The 18,576-nt window shown below is 41.4% G+C and overlaps 1 protein-coding gene across 1 annotated transcript in view; it reads right to left on the bottom strand.

Annotated features, from left to right (window-relative positions):
• LOC126065324 (tumor necrosis factor receptor superfamily member 10B-like) overlaps window positions 1-18,576 on the bottom strand; it is a 92,577-nt gene that overhangs the window by 45,574 nt on the left and 28,427 nt on the right. The window contains exon 2 of the mRNA XM_049865144.1: window positions 10,993-11,089. Within this exon, the coding sequence (XP_049721101.1) occupies window positions 10,993-11,089 (97 nt within the window). The remainder of the gene's footprint in view (window positions 1-10,992; window positions 11,090-18,576) is intronic.

Below are 18,576 nucleotides of genomic sequence, written 5' to 3'. Positions count from 1 at the left end.
TAGTCATCCAGTGCTGCCATAACAGAAATACCAGGAGTGGATGGTTTTAACAAAGAGAAATTTATTTTCTTACGGTCTAATAGGTTTTAAGTCCAAATTCAGGGCGTTGGCTCCAGGGGAAGGCTTTCTCTCTCTGCTGGCTCTGGAGGAAGGTCTTTATTCTCAATCTTCCCCTGGTCGAGGAGCTTCTCAGGCGCAGGGACCCTGTATTCAAAAGACACACTCTGCTCCTGGTGCTGCTTTCTTGGTGGTATAAGGTCCTCAACTCTCTGCTTGCTTCCCTTTCCTTTTATCTCTTGAGAGATAAAAGGTGGTGCAGGCCACACCCCAGGGAAAATCCTTTCACATTGGATCAGGGATGTGGCCTGAGCAAGGGTGTTACATCCCACCCTAATCCTCTTTAACCACAGGCAGAGATTATAATTTATAATGTTGTTGTTGTTAGGTGCCGTCAAGTCGGTTCCGACTCATAGCGACCCTACGCACAACAGAACGAAACACTGCCCGGTCCTGCACCATCCTTACAATCCTTGTTATACTTGAGCTCATTGTTGCAGCCACTGTGTCAATCCACCTCATTGAGGGTCTTCCTCTTTTCTGCTGACCCTGTACTCTGCCAAGCATGATGTCCTTCTCCAGGGACTGATCCCTCCTGACAACATGTCCAAAGTATGTAAGACGCAGTCTCGCTATCCTTGCCTCTAAGGAGCATTCTGGCCGCACTTCTTCCAAGAGGGATTTGTTCGTTCTTTTGGCAGTCTGTGGTATACTCAATATTCGTCGCCAACATCACAATTCAAAGGCATCAACTCTCCTTTGGTCTTCCTTATTCATTGTCCAGCTTTCGCATGCATATGATGTGATTGAAAATACCATGGCTTGGGTCAGGCGCACCTTAGTCTTCAGGGTGATATCTTTGCTCTTCAACACTTTGAAGAGGTCCTTTGCAGCAGATTTGCCCAATGCAATGTGTCTTTTGATTTCTTGACTGCTGCTTGCATGGCTGTGGATTGTGGATCCAAGTAAAATGAAATCCTTGACAACTTCAATCTTTTCTCCATTTATCATGATGTTGCTCATTGGTCCGGTTGTGAGGATTTTTGTTTTCTTTATGTTGAGGTGTAATCCATACTGAAGGCTGTGGTCTTTGATCTTCATTAGTAAGTGCTTTAAGTCCTCTTCACTTTCAGCAAGCAAGGTTGTGTCATCTGCATAACGCAGGTTGTTAATGAGTCTTCCTCCAATCCTGATGCCCTGTTCTTCTTCATATAGTCCAGCTTCTTGGATTATTTGCTCAGCATACAGATTGAATAGGTACGGTGAAAGAATACAACCCTGACACACACCCTTCCTGACTTTAAGCCAATCAGTATCCTAGGAAAATCACAAAATGGGGGACAACCACACATGGCCTAACCAAGTTGACACATATTTTGGAGGGACACAGTTCAATCCATTACACATGGTAACTGTACATTGGAGAAAAGGAAATAGGCTTTTGGGGGATTACTGGACACTGGCTCTGAACTGACACTAACCCCAGGAGACCTAAAATGTCACTGTAGCCCATGAGTCAGAGTATAAGCATATGGAGGGAGATCAAGCAATCAATGGATTTTTAGCTCATGCCCATCTCACAATAAGTACAGTGAGTTCCTGAAACCATACTGTAGTGACTTTCCCAGTTCCAGAATGCATACTTGGAAAAGACATATTCAGCGACTGGCTGTGGGAAAGAATCCCCACATTATTTCCCTGACATGTTGAGTGAGGGCTATTACGGTAAGAAAGGCCAAGCAGAAACCATCAGAAGTGCCTCTACCTAGTAAAATATTAAATCAAAAGTAATACATTACTGGAGGGATTGTGAAGATTACTGCCACCATTAAGGACTTAAAGGATGCAAGTATGGTCATTTCCACCATACCCAAAAAAACCATATCCCCATTCAAATTGCCTATTTGAACTGCACAGAAAACGGATGTTAGAGAAGAACAGTGGATTATCATAAAACTTAATCAGGTGGTGACTCCAATTACAGCTGCTTTTTCATATTTGGTTTCAGATCTTACAGTACCGGGTATGCAGCTATTAATCTGGCAAATGCTTTTTTGTCGATTGCTCTTGTAAAGACCACTAGAAGCAGTTTCTTTCAGTTGGCAAAGCATCTTCACTGTTCTCCTTCAGAAGTATATCAACTCATTAGCCCTATGTCTTAATTTAGTCCGTAGGGACCTTGATAACCTTTCCCTTTCACAAGCCATCAAACTGGTCCATTACATTGATGACATCGTGCTGATTGGACCTAGTGAGCAAGAAGTAGCAACTACTCCAGACTTGTTAGGAAGACATTTATGTACCAGTCTATGGGAAATAAACGTGACAAAAACTCAGGGGCCTTCCACCTCAGTGAAATTTCTAGGAGTTTAGTGATGTGGGCATGTCAAAATATCCCTTTTAAGGTAAAGGATAAGTTGTTGCATCTGGCCTCTCCAACCATCAAAGAGGCACAGTGCCTAGTGGGCCTCTTTGTGTACTGGAGGCAGTATATCAACTGAGTAACCTGAAAAGCTGCTAGTTTTGAGTAGAGCCCAGAACAAGAGAAGGCTCCAGAACAGATCCAGGCCACCATGCAAGCTGCTCTGCCATTTGGACCATATGATCTAGCAAATCCAATGATTCTTTAGGTGGCAATGGCAGATACAGATGCTGTTTAGAGCCTTTGGCAGGCCACTACTGGTGAATCACAACGCAGGCCTTTAGGATTTAGAAGCAAAGCCCTGCCATCCTTGCAGGTAACTATTTTCCTTTTGAGAAACAGCTCTGGTTTGCTACGAGACCTTAGTAAAGGCTGAATGCTTAACCATGAGCCACCAAGTTACCATGTGACCTAAGCTGCCCATCATAAACTGGGTATCGTCTGACCAACAAAGCCATAAAGTTGGGTGAACAATAGCACTCTACCATCAAATGGAAATGGTATATACAAGATTAGACTCAAGCAGGCACTGAACACACAAGTAAGTTATATGAGGAAGTGGCTCAAATACCCATGATCCCTGCTCCTGCTACATTATCTTCTCTTTCCCAGCCTGTACCTATGACCTCTTGGTATACAAATGAAGGCCACATGGACTTCCACAAACCAAGGCTAACCTGGCTACAGCCATTGATGAGTGCCCAATCTGCCACTAGCACAGACCAACACTCCAAAAAACTAAATCCATTGCCATCAAGTCGATTCTGACTCATAGTGGTGCTATAGGTCAGGGTAGAACAGCCCCATGGGGTTTTCAAAGAGTGGCTGGTGAATTCGAACTGCCAACCTTTTGGCTAGTAGCTGTGCTCTTAACCACTATGCCACCAGGGCTCCAGACCAACACTAAGTCCCCGATATGACACCATTCCCCAGGATGATCAGACAACAAGCTGGTGTCAGGTTGATTACACTGGACTGCTTCCATCATGGAAGGGGCTGCATTTTGTTCTTACTGGGATAGGCACTCTGTATACAGATTTGCTTTCCCTGCATACAATTCTTCTGTCAATTCCACCACCTATGGTCTTATAGAATGCCTTCCCCACAGCATTGCTTTATACTGAGGAACTCACTTCTCAGCAAATGAAGTGTAGCAATGGACCCATGCCCATGAAATTCACTGTTTTGCCATGTTCCCTATTATCCCAAAGTAGCTGGCTTGATAGAATGGTGGAATGACCTTTTGAAGACTCAATTACTGTGCCAGCTAGTTGGCAATATCCTGAAGGGCTGGGGCAATATTCTCCAGCCTTGCAATGTATATGCTCAAAATCGGCATCCAATTTATGATGCTATTTCTTCAACAGTCAATATTCACAGGTCCAGAAAACAAGGGGGAAGAAATGTGAGTGGTATCACTCACTATTACCCCTAGTGAACCACTAGCAAAAGTTTCACTTCCTGTTCCCATGATCCTATGATTTGATGATCTAGAGGTCTAAGTTCCAAAGGGTGGAATGGTTCCACTAGGAGACACGACAGTGATTCTGTTCAACTAAGACAGACACCCAGCCACTTTGGGCTGCTTATGCTCTGTATCAATAGGCAAAGGAGGGAGTTACTCTACTGACTGGAGTGACTGATCATGACTACCAAGGTGAAAATGAACTGTTATCACAATAGAGGTAAAGAAGAGTAGTCTGGGATACAGGAGATTCCTTAGGGCACCTCTTAGTACTACCATGCCCTGTGATTAAAGTCAACAAAAACTACAACAACCCAATTCAGGAGGGACTACCAGTAGCACATACTCTTCAGGAATAAGGTTTGGGTCACACCAGCAGGCAAAGAATCACAAACAGCTGAGGTACTTGCTGGGAGCAAAGGGACTATGGAATGGGTAGAGGTAGAAGGTAGTTTTAAATACCACTTATGACCATGTGACCAGTTGCAGAAATAAGAACTGTAATTGTTCTATTTCTCCCTAAACTGTTGACGTTGAGCCTATTTCAACTCATGGCAACTTCATCTGTGACAAGGTAGAACTGCTCCATAAAGTTTTCTTGGTGGTAATCTTAACAAAAGAATATTTCCTGGCCTCTCCCTATTTGCGGATATGATAATATACATAGAAAACCCAAAAGACTCCACAAGAAAACTACTGGAACTAATAGGAAGATTCAGCAGAGTTGCACGATACAAGATAAACATACAAAAATCATCTGGATTCCTATACACCAATAAAGACAACAATGAAAAAGAAATCAGGAAAACAATACCATTTATTACAGGCCCTAAAAAAATAAAATACTTGGAAATAAATCTAACCAGGGATGTAAAAGACCTATACAAAGAAAACTACAAAAGACTACTGTAAGAAACCAAAAGAGATCTACATAAATGGAAAAACATACCATGCTCATGGATATGTAGACTCGACATTGTGAAGATGACATTTCTACCCAAAGTGATTTACAAATACAATGCAATACCAATTTAAATACCAACAACATTCTTTAAAGAGATGGAAAAACTTATCAATTAACTTTGTATGGAAAGGGAGGAAGGCCCAGATAAGTAAAGCACTATTGAAGAAGAAGAATAAAGTAGGAGGACTCGCACTACCTGACCTCAGAACCTACTACACAGCTACAGTAGTCAAAACAGCGTGGTACTGGTAAAATAACAGATACATTGACCAATGGAACAGAATTGAGAACCCAGATGTAAATACATTCATCTATGGTCACCTGATATTTGACAAGGGCCCAAAGTCCATCAAATGGGGAAAAGACGGCCTTTTTAACAAATGGTGCTGGTAAAACTGGATGTCCATCTGCAAAAAAATGAAATAGGACCCATACCTCACACCATATACAAAAACTAACTCACAATGGATCAAAGATCTAAATATAAAGCAGAAAACCATGAAGTTCATAGAAGAAAAAATAGGATCAATGCTAGTGGCCCTAATACACAGCATTAACAGGATACAAACCACAACCAACAACACACAGGCTCCAGAGGATAAGCTAGATAACTGGGGTCTTTTGAAAATTAAACTCTTATGCTCATCAAAAGACTTCACCAAAAGAGTAAAAAGAGAACCTACATACTGGGGGAAAAAAATTGGCTATTACAAATCAGACAAACTTCTAATCTCTAAAATCTACAAGAAAATCCAACACCTCTACAACAAGAAGACAAATAATCCAATTAAAAAATGGGCAAAGGATATGAACAGACACTTCACCAAAGAAGACATTCAAGCGGCCAAGAGACACATGAGGAAATGCTCTCGATCTCTAGCCATTAGAGAAATGCAAATCAAAACCACAATGAGATATCATCTCACCCCAGCATTACTGGCACAAATCAATAAAACAGGAAATAACAAATGTTGGAGAGGCTGCAGGGAGATCGGAACTCTTATGCACTGCTGGTGGGAATGCAAAATGATACAATCATTTTGGAAAACGATATGGCGCTTCCTTAGAAAGCTAGAAATAGAAATACCATATGATCCAGCAATCCGACTCCTAGGAATATATCCCAGAGAAATAAGAGTTCTCACATGGACAGACATACGCGCACCCATGTTCATTGCAGAATTGTTCACAATAGCAAAAAGATGGAAACAACCTAGATGACCATCAACAGCTGAATTGACAAACAAACTGTGATACATACACAGAATGGAGTATTACCCAATGATAAGGAACAACAATGAATCTGTGAAGCATCTCATAACATGGATGAATCTGGAGGGCATTATGCTGAGTGAAATAGGTCAATCACAAAAGGACGAATATTGTATGAGACCACTACTATAAATACTCTTGAAAAGGTTTACATACAAAAAGGAACAATCTTTGATGGTTACGAGGGTGGGGATGGAAAAAACACTTAATAGACAATAGATGAGTGGTAACTTTAGTGAAGGGTAAGACAGTACACAATACTGAGGAAGCCAGCACAACCTGTACAAGGCAAGGTCATGGTAGCTCCATAGACACATATAAACTCCCTGAGGGACCTAATTGCTGTGCTGAGGGCTGTGGGGACCATGATCTTGGGGAATATCTAGCTCAACTGGCATAACATATTTTATAAAGAATATGTTCTACATTCTACTTTGGTGAATAGTGTCTGGGGTCTTAAAAGGCTTTGAGTGGCCATCTAGGATACTGCACTGGTTTCACCCCTTAGGAAGCAAGGAAGAATGAAGAAAACTAAAGATACAAGGGAAAGATTAGTCCAAAGGACTAATGGACCACATCTACCATGGCCTCCAGACTGAGTCCCGTACAACTAGATGGTGCCTGGCTACCACCACTGACTGTTCTGACAGGGATCACTATAGAGGGTCCCTGACAGAGCTGGAGAAAAATGTAGAACAAAATTCTAACTCAAAAAGAAAGACCAGGCTTGCTGGCCTCACAGAGACTGGAGAAACCCTCACAGTATGGCCCCTGGACTCTCTTTCAGCTCAGTAATGAGGTCACTCCTGAGGTTCACCCTTCAGCCAAAGATTGAACAGACCCATGGACCAAAACAAGACTAAAGGGGTGCACCAACCATAGGGCAGGGACTGGAAGGCAGGAGGGAACAGGAAAGCCGGTAATAGGGAGCCCAAGGTTAAGAAGGGAGAGTATCGATATGTCATGGGGTTGTTAACCAACGTCATAGAACAATGTCGTAGAACAAAGAGCTACATCTGCTAACCAAAAGGTCGGCAGTTCAAACCCACCAGGCGCTCCTTGGAAACCCTATGGGGCAGGTCTACTCTCTCCTTTAGAGTCGCTATGAGTCAGAATTGACTTGACGGCAATGGGTTTGGATTTTTTAATATACATTAAGGATTATTATGTCTCCTTGGAGAAGTGATCCTTTTATCATTATGAAATTTCCTTCTTTATTTCTGATCATTTTCATTGCTCTGAAATTAATATAGCTACTCCAGATTTCTTTTGATTAGTGTTAGCATGGTGTTTGTTTCCTTGGTTTGGTAGTTGAGGGTCATGGTTTCATGGGACATCCAGTTAATTGGCCTAATAACATGTTTAGTGCTTCTGTTCTACCTCCTAGTTCACTGCATAGTTTCTGGGGACTTAAAAGATTGTAAGTGGCCATCCGAAGCACAAGTTGTCTTTATTCACCAGGAGCAACAGAGGAAGAAAGAAAGTCAGGAATAGGAGGAGGTAACGGAATGTGTGCCTAATTGCCTCCATGAACAACTGCCTCCTTTGCCATGAGACCAGAAGAACTGGATGGTGCCTGGCTTCCATTACTGAACATTTTGATTAAAGATTCTATAGAAGAATTCTGAACAAGAGGAGAAAAATACAGAACAGAATTTCAAATTATCATGAACTCCAGACTTTCTGGAGCCATGGAGGCTGGATGAACCCCTGAACTATTGCCCTGAGATGATCTTTAAACCTTAAACCAAAAATATCCCCTGAAGTCTTCTTAAAAAATGGTTTAGCTTAACTACTAAAAAAAAAAATCTGCCTTGAGCATTATGCTATTTATATGATATCAAATCTATATCCCACCAAAAAATTAGACAGGAACCTTAGGGGGCAAAGAGTTTGTGTTCATGGGTGAGGAACAACTCAGAAAAGGAGGATGAGAATGGTTGCACAACTCAAAGAACGTAATCAATGTCATTGAACTGTACATGTAGAAACTACTGAATTGGTATATGTTTTGCTGTGTATATTCTCAACAACAACAACAAAATAATTTTTTTTTTAAAAGAGCATCAAAATACATGAGACAAAAACTTATAGAACTGCAAGGAGAAATAGACAAGTTTGCTTTTATAGTCAGACTCTTCAGCACCCCTCTTTCAGTTATGACAGATCCAGCAGACAGAAAATCAGTAGCATATAGTTAAACTGAACAGTACTATTTATCAACTGGATCAATTAAACGACATTTATAGAATACCGAACAAAAGCAGAACATACATTCTTCTTATGCTCACGTGGAACATTCACCCGATAGACGACATCCTGGGTGTTAAAACACATAGTAACAAATTAAAAAAAAAAAAAGATATCATACAAAGTATACTCTCAGACCACAAAGAAATTAAACTAGAAATCAGTAACAAGAAATAAGTGGAAAACCTAAAAATATTTGGAAATTAAATAACACACTTCAAAAAAAAACATGTGGGTCAAAGAAGTCTCAATAAAAATTAAAAAATATTTGGCCTAATGAAAATACAGCTTATCAAAATATGCGGGATGCAGTGCAAGCTGAGCTTAGAGAGAAATTTATAGCATTGAATGCATACATTAGAAAAGAAGAGAGAAATAAAATCAGTCAGCTAGGCTTCTACCTTAGGAAATTTGAAGGGAAAAAAAAGAACAAATTAAATACCAAATAAGTAGAAGAAAAGAAATTAGAACAGATACCAATGAAATGGAAAACAGAAATCAGTGACACCAAAAGTTAATTCTTTGAAAAGACTGATAAACATCTAGCCAGGTAGACCAAGAAAAAAGAGAGAAGACACAAATTACTAACACTAGAAATGAAAGAGGGCCTACCAGAAGCAATCCTATGAACATTAAGGGGATACTAAAGGAATACAGTGAACAACTCGATGACCACAAATTTGATAACTTAGATGTAATAGAACAATTCCTTAAAAGACAAAACCTATCAAAACTCCACCAGGAGAAACAGATAATCTGAATAGGTCTACATCTACTGAAAAAATTTTTGAATCAATAATTAATAGCCTTCCCAAATAGAAAACAGCAGGACCAAATGGTTTCTACCAAACATTTAAATAAGAACATCAACTCTTCTCAAACTCTTCCGAAAGAATAGAAGAGGAGGGAACGCTTGCCAACTCATTCTACAAGGTCAACATTACCTTAATATCAAAACCTGTTGTAGACATTTCTACAAAGGAAAATTACAGACAAATATTTCTCACGAACATAGAAGAAAAAATCCTCAACAAAGTCGTGGAAAGTTGAAGGCAACAATGTGTCAAAAGAATTCTACACCATGACCAAGTGGGATTTATAACCGGTATGCAAGACTGGCTCAACATCTGCAAATCAATTAATGTAATTCATCATATCAACAGGCTAAAGAAAAAATGCATATGATTATATCAATAGATGCAAAAAAAGTATTTGACAAAATTCAACACCCATTCATGATAAAAACTCTCGGCAAACTAGGAATGGGAGGAAACTTCCTTAACTTGATAAAGAACATCTACAAAAAAAACCTACAGCTGACATTAATTTAATGGTCAAAGACCAGATGCTTCCCCTCTAAGATCAGGAACATGAAAAGGATGTTCCCTGTCACCACTCCTATTCAACATCATACTGGAAATTATAGCTAATGCAATTAGATAAGAAAAGGTACACAGATTGGGAAAGAAGATATATAACTGTGTTAGCAGATGACATGATTGTCTACGTAAAATATCCCCAGCGTTGATTTTAAAAAGCTCCTGGAACCAGTAAGTGATTATAACATGGTAGCAATATACAAGGTTAATATACAAAAGTCACTTGCTTTCCTACACTCCAGCAATGAACAATTGGAATTTGAAATTTAAAACACACCAGCATTTATATTCGTACAAAAAAAGGAACACTAGGCATAAATCTAATAAAATATGTACAAGATCTAATAAGGAAAACCACAAAACACTGATGAAAAAAATCAAAGATGATCTAAATAAATGGAGAGATAGTCCATGCTTATAAAAATAGGAAAAATAAACATTAAGATGTTAATTCTTCCCAACTTGATCTATAGATTTAATGCAATTCCAAACAAAATTCCAGCATGTTATTTTGTGAATATCAGCAAACTGATTCTAAAGTCATAGAGAAATGCAAAAAGACTCCAAAAGAGCCAACACAATATAGTGCTGAAGAAAAACTGATGACTGATGCCACACAACTTTAAGCCTTATCATAAAGCTACAGCGATCAAGACGAAAGAACACACAAATAGATAAGGATAGAATAGAGAGCCCAGAAATAGAGCCACACAAATAGAGTCAACAAATTTTTGGCAAAGGAGCAAAGGCAGTTGCCTCCTGTCTTTGCTTGAACACCCCAAGCTCCTGCCACCCTGAGGCGCTTGCTACTACTGTGCCCTTTCCCACAGCACTCTGGCCTGGCTCACTACAACGCTGAGCCTCGCCCACCTTTGAATTTCAGCCCAAAGTCACCATCCCACAGAGGAGTCACTAACCCTGCCACTGTCTCACACATCCTCTATCATGTTTCATAGTGCTTATTATGCCCCTCTAACTTTCACATTGATCCGGGTGTCTCAATTCCATGCCAGAAGGAAAATTCCCAGAAGGGAAATGGTCACTGCCCTCCACTAGCACAGCACTGGACATAGAGGTCCAGGACCAGGAGGAATAGAGAATGGAGAACCAGGACCTGCATGAAACAGAAGACAGAAGATAGATGCCAGTAGTGGAAGGGTGAGCTATCAGTATTAGAACAAACCTGCTCCACAAACTTCCTCCGAAGGGCTTTGCTGTCGGGCAGCTGTTAGACTGTAAACACTGTACTGATGGTTGGCTGGGGCTGAGTCAGCTGGGACCTGTGGGGACAAATCAGGGACAGCTTGAGTGGCTTCCAGACTCTCACCCATCACATGATCCACCGCACACCCCCTTTACCCAGCCGCCAAAAATAAAAAGAGCTTGAGCCTTTATTCTAGCTCAAACTCTCAAGCATTCTTTTGCATTCATGTTTGTCCCTTTGCCTTTGGGGCTAGCCAAATCACATACACTTGAAACACTTCTTTATTCTTTTCTCTTATTATAAAATTAATCACTTTTATTCTAGAAAATGTGAGCAAGTATAGGAAAGTTTTTATAAGAATTCAAAAGTCACGAAGAATCCATCAAAAAAGGAGCACAAGATGGTGGCTTAGTTAGATGGACCATAACATCCCCCTATAATAAAAACTCGAGAAACTAAATGAAACCGATACAGATGACAACCTTGGAACCCTGAGCATCAAATGGAAAGCTGAAGAATTAGACAAGATCTTTGGATCCTCAGTGCCCTGCCAGCCAGCCTGCGTAGTGTGGCCATCCTAAGACAAAGCAAGCAGTGTTCCTGAGTAAGGAGCATAGGAAGGAAACCTCACAGAATTCTCAACAGGAGACAGAGATACTGTGTAAACAAACCTGGAATGAAACAAGGTGAGTAGGATGCAAGTCAGGTCTAAAAAGGGAAAGCACAGGAAGGTGGGTGAGAACTCCAGTGATCCTGATTACACAGAAAAGGGAGGGAGCCAAGAACCAGGGAAAGGACTACTCACCAGTGGTGGTGCCTGACCATTTGGACAGAAAACATCCACTGAATAGTAAAACCATAGAGTAACAACTAGAGATTCCCCACCCAGCTAGCCTCTCTGCAGCCTCCTCCCTCCCCTCACATTTAAACAGGCCAAGCCCCTGATGAGGCCTGACAGGAGCACCCTGCACTCATGCCCAGTGACAGTCAAGCATGCTCACTGCACCCCCCACCCAGTGACCAGCAGGCTCACTCCCCACATACCTGCTGCTTGCCCATTGACAGGCAGGTGTGCTCCCTGCACCACGCCCCCACCCAGGGATCAGCAGGTGTGCCCCTGCCGCCCCCACCCAGTGACCAGCAGGTGCACCCTCAACCAGTGTGTTAGTAATCTAGTGCTGCTATAACAGAAATACCACAAGTGAATGGCTTTAACAAAGAGAAGTTTATTTCCTCACAGTAAAGTAGGCCAAAAGTCCAAATTCAAGGCATCAGTTCCAGGGGAAGTCTTTCTCTCTTTGCTGGGCCTGAAGGAAGGTCCTTGTCCTCAATCTTCCCCTGGTCAAGGGGCTTCTCGGGCACAGGGACCCCAGGTCCAAAGGATGTGCTCTGCTCCTGGGTGCTGCTTTCTTGGTGGCATGAGGTCCCCTGTCTCTTGCTCCCTTCTCTCTTTTCTATCTCAAGAGACTGCCTCAAGACACAATCCAATCTTGTAGGTTGAGTTCTGCCTCATTAACATCATAGAGGCAGGCTTTACAACAGATAGGAAAATGACACAATACCGGGAACCATGGCCCAGCCAAACTAATAAACACATTTTTGGGGGGATATAATTCAATCCATGGCAATCAGTGACTGGAAGTCACATATGCTGCACCCCTCGCTCAGTGATCTACCTGCGTCTCCCACCCAGCAACCTGCAAGCACACTCCCTGCACTCTTGCCCAAAGACCAGCAGGTGCAATCCCTCCACACTCACACAGTGACCGGAAATACACCCTGCACCACTGCCCAGCAACTGGCAGGTGTGTCCCCATACCCCAGCCCAGCAACTAGCAGGCACGACCCTGTGCATCCTACCAACGATCACCCAGCACAGACCAGCAGTCACACCACCTGACCAGCGACTGCCCAGCACATCCCAGCAGGTGTGCACCTGTGTACTGTCCCCACTCAGGGATGAACAGGTGCTTCCCATGTCCTTACCCCATGAGCATTTGGTGGCAGCAGCACCTATCTTGCACCCAACCAGTTCCCACAGGCCAACTGCATGTGTACTGAGACCCCTTGGTCTCCCCCCACCTACTGAGACATCAATTCCTGCCTGCACAGAGGGTCTACCCCATCCATTTGGGTAGCACTGCCGCCCTATCGCTATGAAGATGACCTGTCCTGCTCTCCAGCAGACACACTAACTGCTAGTATCAATGCAGAAGGACCATGCTATCCCACGAGAGCTGCGGAGGGACCCTGCGTACACAACACTTGATGCCTCACATCAGTGAAGGGACTTGCTCTCACACATTCCTCAATCCTGTAAGGGAAGACATATGTGCTGAACAACAGAAGACTCACATGTATGTGCGACCTACCTACCTACCTCCATTAGTAAGAGGAAATCATACTCAGCCAAATGACACCACCAGAGTCATACATAGATCAGTTTCACACAACAACAATTAAAATAATATAAAGGAAGAAAGCTATTCTAAAGAGAATTAGAAGAAACAAAGGTCCTGACATATCAAAACAAAAATTAGTGCAAAATAAACATATGATCAAAAAGAAATATGTAAACAAATAAAAACTAATGTCCTGGAGACAGAAGTTAATAACAAATCATATGAAGAAACAGGGTAAGATGGCTCAAGCAAGAGAGCAAATTAAAAGGACTGAAAATCTTTCTGAGGAAGAATCGATAATAAAACTAGTTCACAAGGAATTTAAAAAACTAATATGCAGACCCCTCAAGGAAATCACAGAAAAAAAACCTAGAAGAATTTGGGAAAACAATACAAGAACAAAATGACAAACTAAGTAGACAAATAAAAACCATACAAAAACAACTAAAACTTCAGAAGTTTAACAATAAAATATCAGAAATAAACAACTCAATGGAAGAACACAGAAGCAGAATGGAATCAATGGAAGAACCAGTGAAATAGAGGACAAAATTCTTGATACTAATTTGTTTGAGAAACAATCAGAAAAATGAAGAAAGCCTAAGGGTTACGTGGGAAACCATCAAGAGGAATATTATATGCATATTAGGAATTCAAGAAGGGGAAGAAAGAAAAAAAGACTACAGAGAGAATTTTTGGAGCTATAATGGCAGAAAACTTCCAAAATATCATGAAAGACAAGACTGTTTTCATTAAAGAAGTTCAACAAACCTCATACAAGGTAGACCTCAAAAGAAATTCAGCAAGACATATCATAATCAAACTTTCCAAAACTAAAGACAAAGAAAGACTTTTGAGAGTAACTTTTGAAAAGTAAAATACCGCTTAAAAGGGGGTTATCAATAATACTAAACATTGATTTTTTGTCAGAAACCAAGCAGGCAAGAAGGCAATGGGATGACACATACAAAGCCCTGAAAGAAACGTATTGCCAACCAAGAATCATATGTCCAGCAAAATTGTTTTTCAAAAATGAGGGCAAAATTAGGACATTTCCAAATAAACAGAAATTAAGGGAATTTGTAACTACCACACCTGCCTTACAAGAATATTAAAGGGAGTCTTTGGGAAAGGGAACCAACAACATCAGACAACAACCTGAGATAAAGACACACAACAGCATCACCCAGATACCAAGCCAGGTAAAGGCTTCACAAAAGCAAAATAAAGCTACAAAATGATTACAGGAAATCAGAGAAACTAAGCTGTAAACAATGACAACTTCAAAACAAAAGGGGAAATGAATGGTGTAGTTATAGAACATCCACATGGAGAGAAGTCAAGGCAATTTCAAGATAAAACATACTTTTAAATATAGGAGGATAAAGGTAAATTTCAGGGTAACCACAAAGAAAATTAATATATCTACTCACTAAAATAGAGAAGAAGAAATTCAAAAAGACTCAGTAAACACAAAAACAATAATAACAAATGATAGGAAAAGAAAATCCATATAAAAAAAGATCTCAGCACAGAAAGTTAAGAAGAACAAAGAAACCATTAACACTACACACACACACACACACACACACACACACACACACACAAAGTATAGCAAAATGGCAGCAGTGGATTCTTACCTATGGATAATCACACTGAATGTAAATGGATTAAATGCAGCAGTCAAGAGGCAGGGAATGGCAGAAAGGATTTTAAAAAATGGCCCATGTTGTCTACAAAAGACACACCTTAGACACAAAGACATGAATAGGTTAAAAATCAAAAGATGGAAAAATATATACCAAGCAAATGGTAACCAAAAGAGAGCAGGAGTGGCAATATTAATATCCAGCAAAACAGACTTTAAGTCAAAATCCATTACAAGGGACAAAAAAAGGACATTATATAATGATCTAAGTATCAATTCACCAAGAAGACATAACAATAATACATATTTATGCACCCAATGCCAGAGCTCCAAAATTTATGAAACAAACTAATAGAATTGAAGAAATAGTTCTACAATAAGAGTAGGAGATTTTAACACACCACTTTCAACAACAGACAGAACAACTAGAAAAGGAAATCAACGAAGATATCAAACCAAAAAAACCAAACCCACTGCCGTCGAGTCGATTCCAACTCATAGTGACCCTATAGGACGGAGTAGAACTGCCTGATAGAGTTTCCAAGGAGCGCCTGGCGGATACGAACCGTGGACCCTTTGGGTAGCAGCCGTAGCTCTTAACTACCACGCCACCAGAGTTTCCAACGAAGATACAGAAGGTCTAAATAACAGTATTAACCAACTGGACCTCACAGACATATATAGAACACACCACCTGATAGGAGCACAATACACATTCTTCTCCAATGCACATGCAACAGTGTCCAGAATAGGCGTAGTTTAGGCCACAGATGGGAAAGACTGGAGGAAAAGAAGAGAAAACGGACACCACAGAAGTCCAAAACCTTGCAGAACACATTACATTAGCTCTCAAGGCTTGAAAATAATCCTGTGCTCTCTAAGACCATCTGGGCAACAGCCTTGCCCTCCAGACTCTGGGTTTTGGACACTCCCTGGATTCTGGGTAGAGGCCCCTCAGCCCTGGGCTTCAGCTCCACCTTCCAGGCCCACTGGGACAGCAACTCTGCTCCTTGGCTTTGGGCGGCCCCATTCTCCTAGTCTATCTGAGTGGCAACCTCACCCCTCGGCCCTGGCAGGACCAATCCTTCCACCCCTTGGGCATGGAAGCCTTGCCTCCTCAGTTTGGGTCCCAAACCCAGTGCTGGGGAGTCGATTCCGACTCCCATATCCTTGGCCCGCCTTAACGACAGTCCCACACTCTGGAATGGAACTGGCAAAGATCTGACTCTTTGAAAACTAAGAGGCTGTGGCCCCACCCTTTGAGATCTAGGAGACAGTGGCCTCACCCTTTTAAATGGAAAAGGCCCTGCTTCCAGTGCTCCTTCCAACAGTTCTGCTAATGTCTGAGCTGCTCCAGGGATGATCCTTTTCTTATCTTGGAGGACAACAGATGTAGGTGCTTTGGCCTGTTTCCTGCCTGTAGAATTCCAAGAGGGAGACAGCCTTCTTTCCTTTCATTCTTTTTCTGTTCCCTTCAATCTAAGCTGATGGGTTTTCTGCTGTGGTAGTTGGTTAGATCCATCAGTCAAAGGCTTAACCTCTTCAACAAAAGATTGTGTAGCCACGTCCTTGGTGAAAATTCTAAGACTCATGTCCTTAGCTCATACAACAGAATTTTCAAATCTTTAAGTTTTGTTTTCATTTTGCACAGTTCATTTTTAAGTCCATCTCTTTCCTCTCACATTTTACTATAAGAAGCAAAGAAAAATCATGTGCCCCTTGAAGATTTTTTTTTTGTATTCTTTTTTTAATTGTACTTTAGATGAAGGTTTACAGAACAAGCTAGTTTCTTATCAAACAGTACACACATTATTCTATGACACTGGTTAACAACTCCACGACATGTCAACATTCTCCCTTCTCAACCCTGGGTTCCCTATTACCAGCTTTCCTGTTCCCTCCTGCCTTCCAGTCCCTGACCCAGGGCTGGTGCATACCTTTAGTCATGTTTTGTTCCATAAGGCTGTTCAATCTTTGGCTGAAGGGTGAGCCTCAGGAGTGACCTCATTACTGAGCTGAAATGGTGTCCAGGGGCCATACTGTGAGGGTTTCTCCAGTCTCTGTGAGGCCAGCAAGCCTGGTCTTTCTTTTTGAGTTAGAATTTTGTTCTATATTTTTCTCCAGCTCTGTCAGGGACCCACTATAGTGATCCCTGTCAGAGCAGTCAGTGGTGATAGCCGGGCACCATCTAGTTGTACTGGACTCAGTCTGGTGGAGGCTGTTGTAGATGTGGTCCATTACCCTTTAAAATCTTGCTTAGAAATCTCCTCAGTCAGATATCAAAATTCATCCCTTATAAGTTCTACCTTCCACCAAACATTTGGACATAATTCAGACAAGTTCTTTGCAACTGCATAAAAAGCATCACCCTTCCTTCATCGTCCAATAATATGTTCACCATTTTCTTTTAAAGCCTCCCCAGGAACACATTTAACATGCATATTTTTACAACATTCTGTTTCTGGTGCCATATGTTTTCTCTAAAAGGATAGAGACTTTCTCTATAGCTCTCCTCACTTCCTTCTGAGCCCTCAACAGAATTGCCTTTAACATCCATAATTCTACCAACAGTTTCTTGGAAGCAACCTAGGCTTTTATTATTAGGTACCTTAAAAGTCTCCCAGCCTGTAAAATAAAACAAAACAAAACCTGTTGCTATCAAGTATATTTTGTTTCATAGTGACCCTATAGGAGAGAGTAGAAATGCCCCACAGGGTTTCCAAGAAGTGGTTGGTGTGTTTGAACTACCGACCTTTTGGTTAGCAGCCGAGCTCTTAACCTCTGCATCACCAGAGCTCCTCCAGCCTCTATCCATTACCAACTACAAAACCACTTCTACATTGTATGTGTTTGTTAGAGCAGCACCCCCACTTCTGGGTACCAAATTCTGTCTTAGTTGCCTAGTGCTGCTATAGTAAAAATACCACAAGTAGGGGACTTTGACTAACAGAAATTTGTTTTCTCACATTTTAGGAGACTACAAGTCCAAATTCAGAGTGCCAGCTCCAGGGGATGGCTTTCTCTCTCTCTGCTGTCTCTAGAGGAACGTCCTTGTCTCTTTTGAGCTTCTGCTCCTGGGCGATCCTCATTCGGTTTGGCATCTCTCTTCCTCCATTTCTGCTTCTTTTGCTTGCTTGTTCAATCTCTTTTATGTCTCAAAAGAGACTGACTTAAGACATATCCTGTCTCATTAACATAACAAAGAAAACTCATTCCACAATGAGATTATAAACACAGGCATAACCCAGTGCCGTCGAGTCGATTCCGACTCATAGCGACCCTATAGGACAGAGTAGAACTGCCCCACAGAGTTTCCAAGGAGTGCCTGGCAGATTCGAACTGCCGACCCTTTTGGTTAAGCAGCTGTAGCACTTAACAACTACACCACCAGCGTTTCCAAACACAGGCATAGAGGTTAGGATTTACAGCACAGTTTATCTCCGGGGGACACAAATCAATCTATAACAGGCCCATAACAAAATAAGAGTTTGAAGATGTCATCGAAAACCTCCC

The sequence above is a fragment of the Elephas maximus genome, chromosome 22 (genome assembly GCF_024166365.1).
Source record: "Elephas maximus indicus isolate mEleMax1 chromosome 22, mEleMax1 primary haplotype, whole genome shotgun sequence".
In the NCBI taxonomy this organism is placed as follows: Eukaryota; Metazoa; Chordata; class Mammalia; order Proboscidea; family Elephantidae; genus Elephas; species Elephas maximus.
The sequence above is the reverse complement of the archived record's forward strand: the minus strand, read 5'-3'. Positions and strand labels throughout refer to the sequence as shown.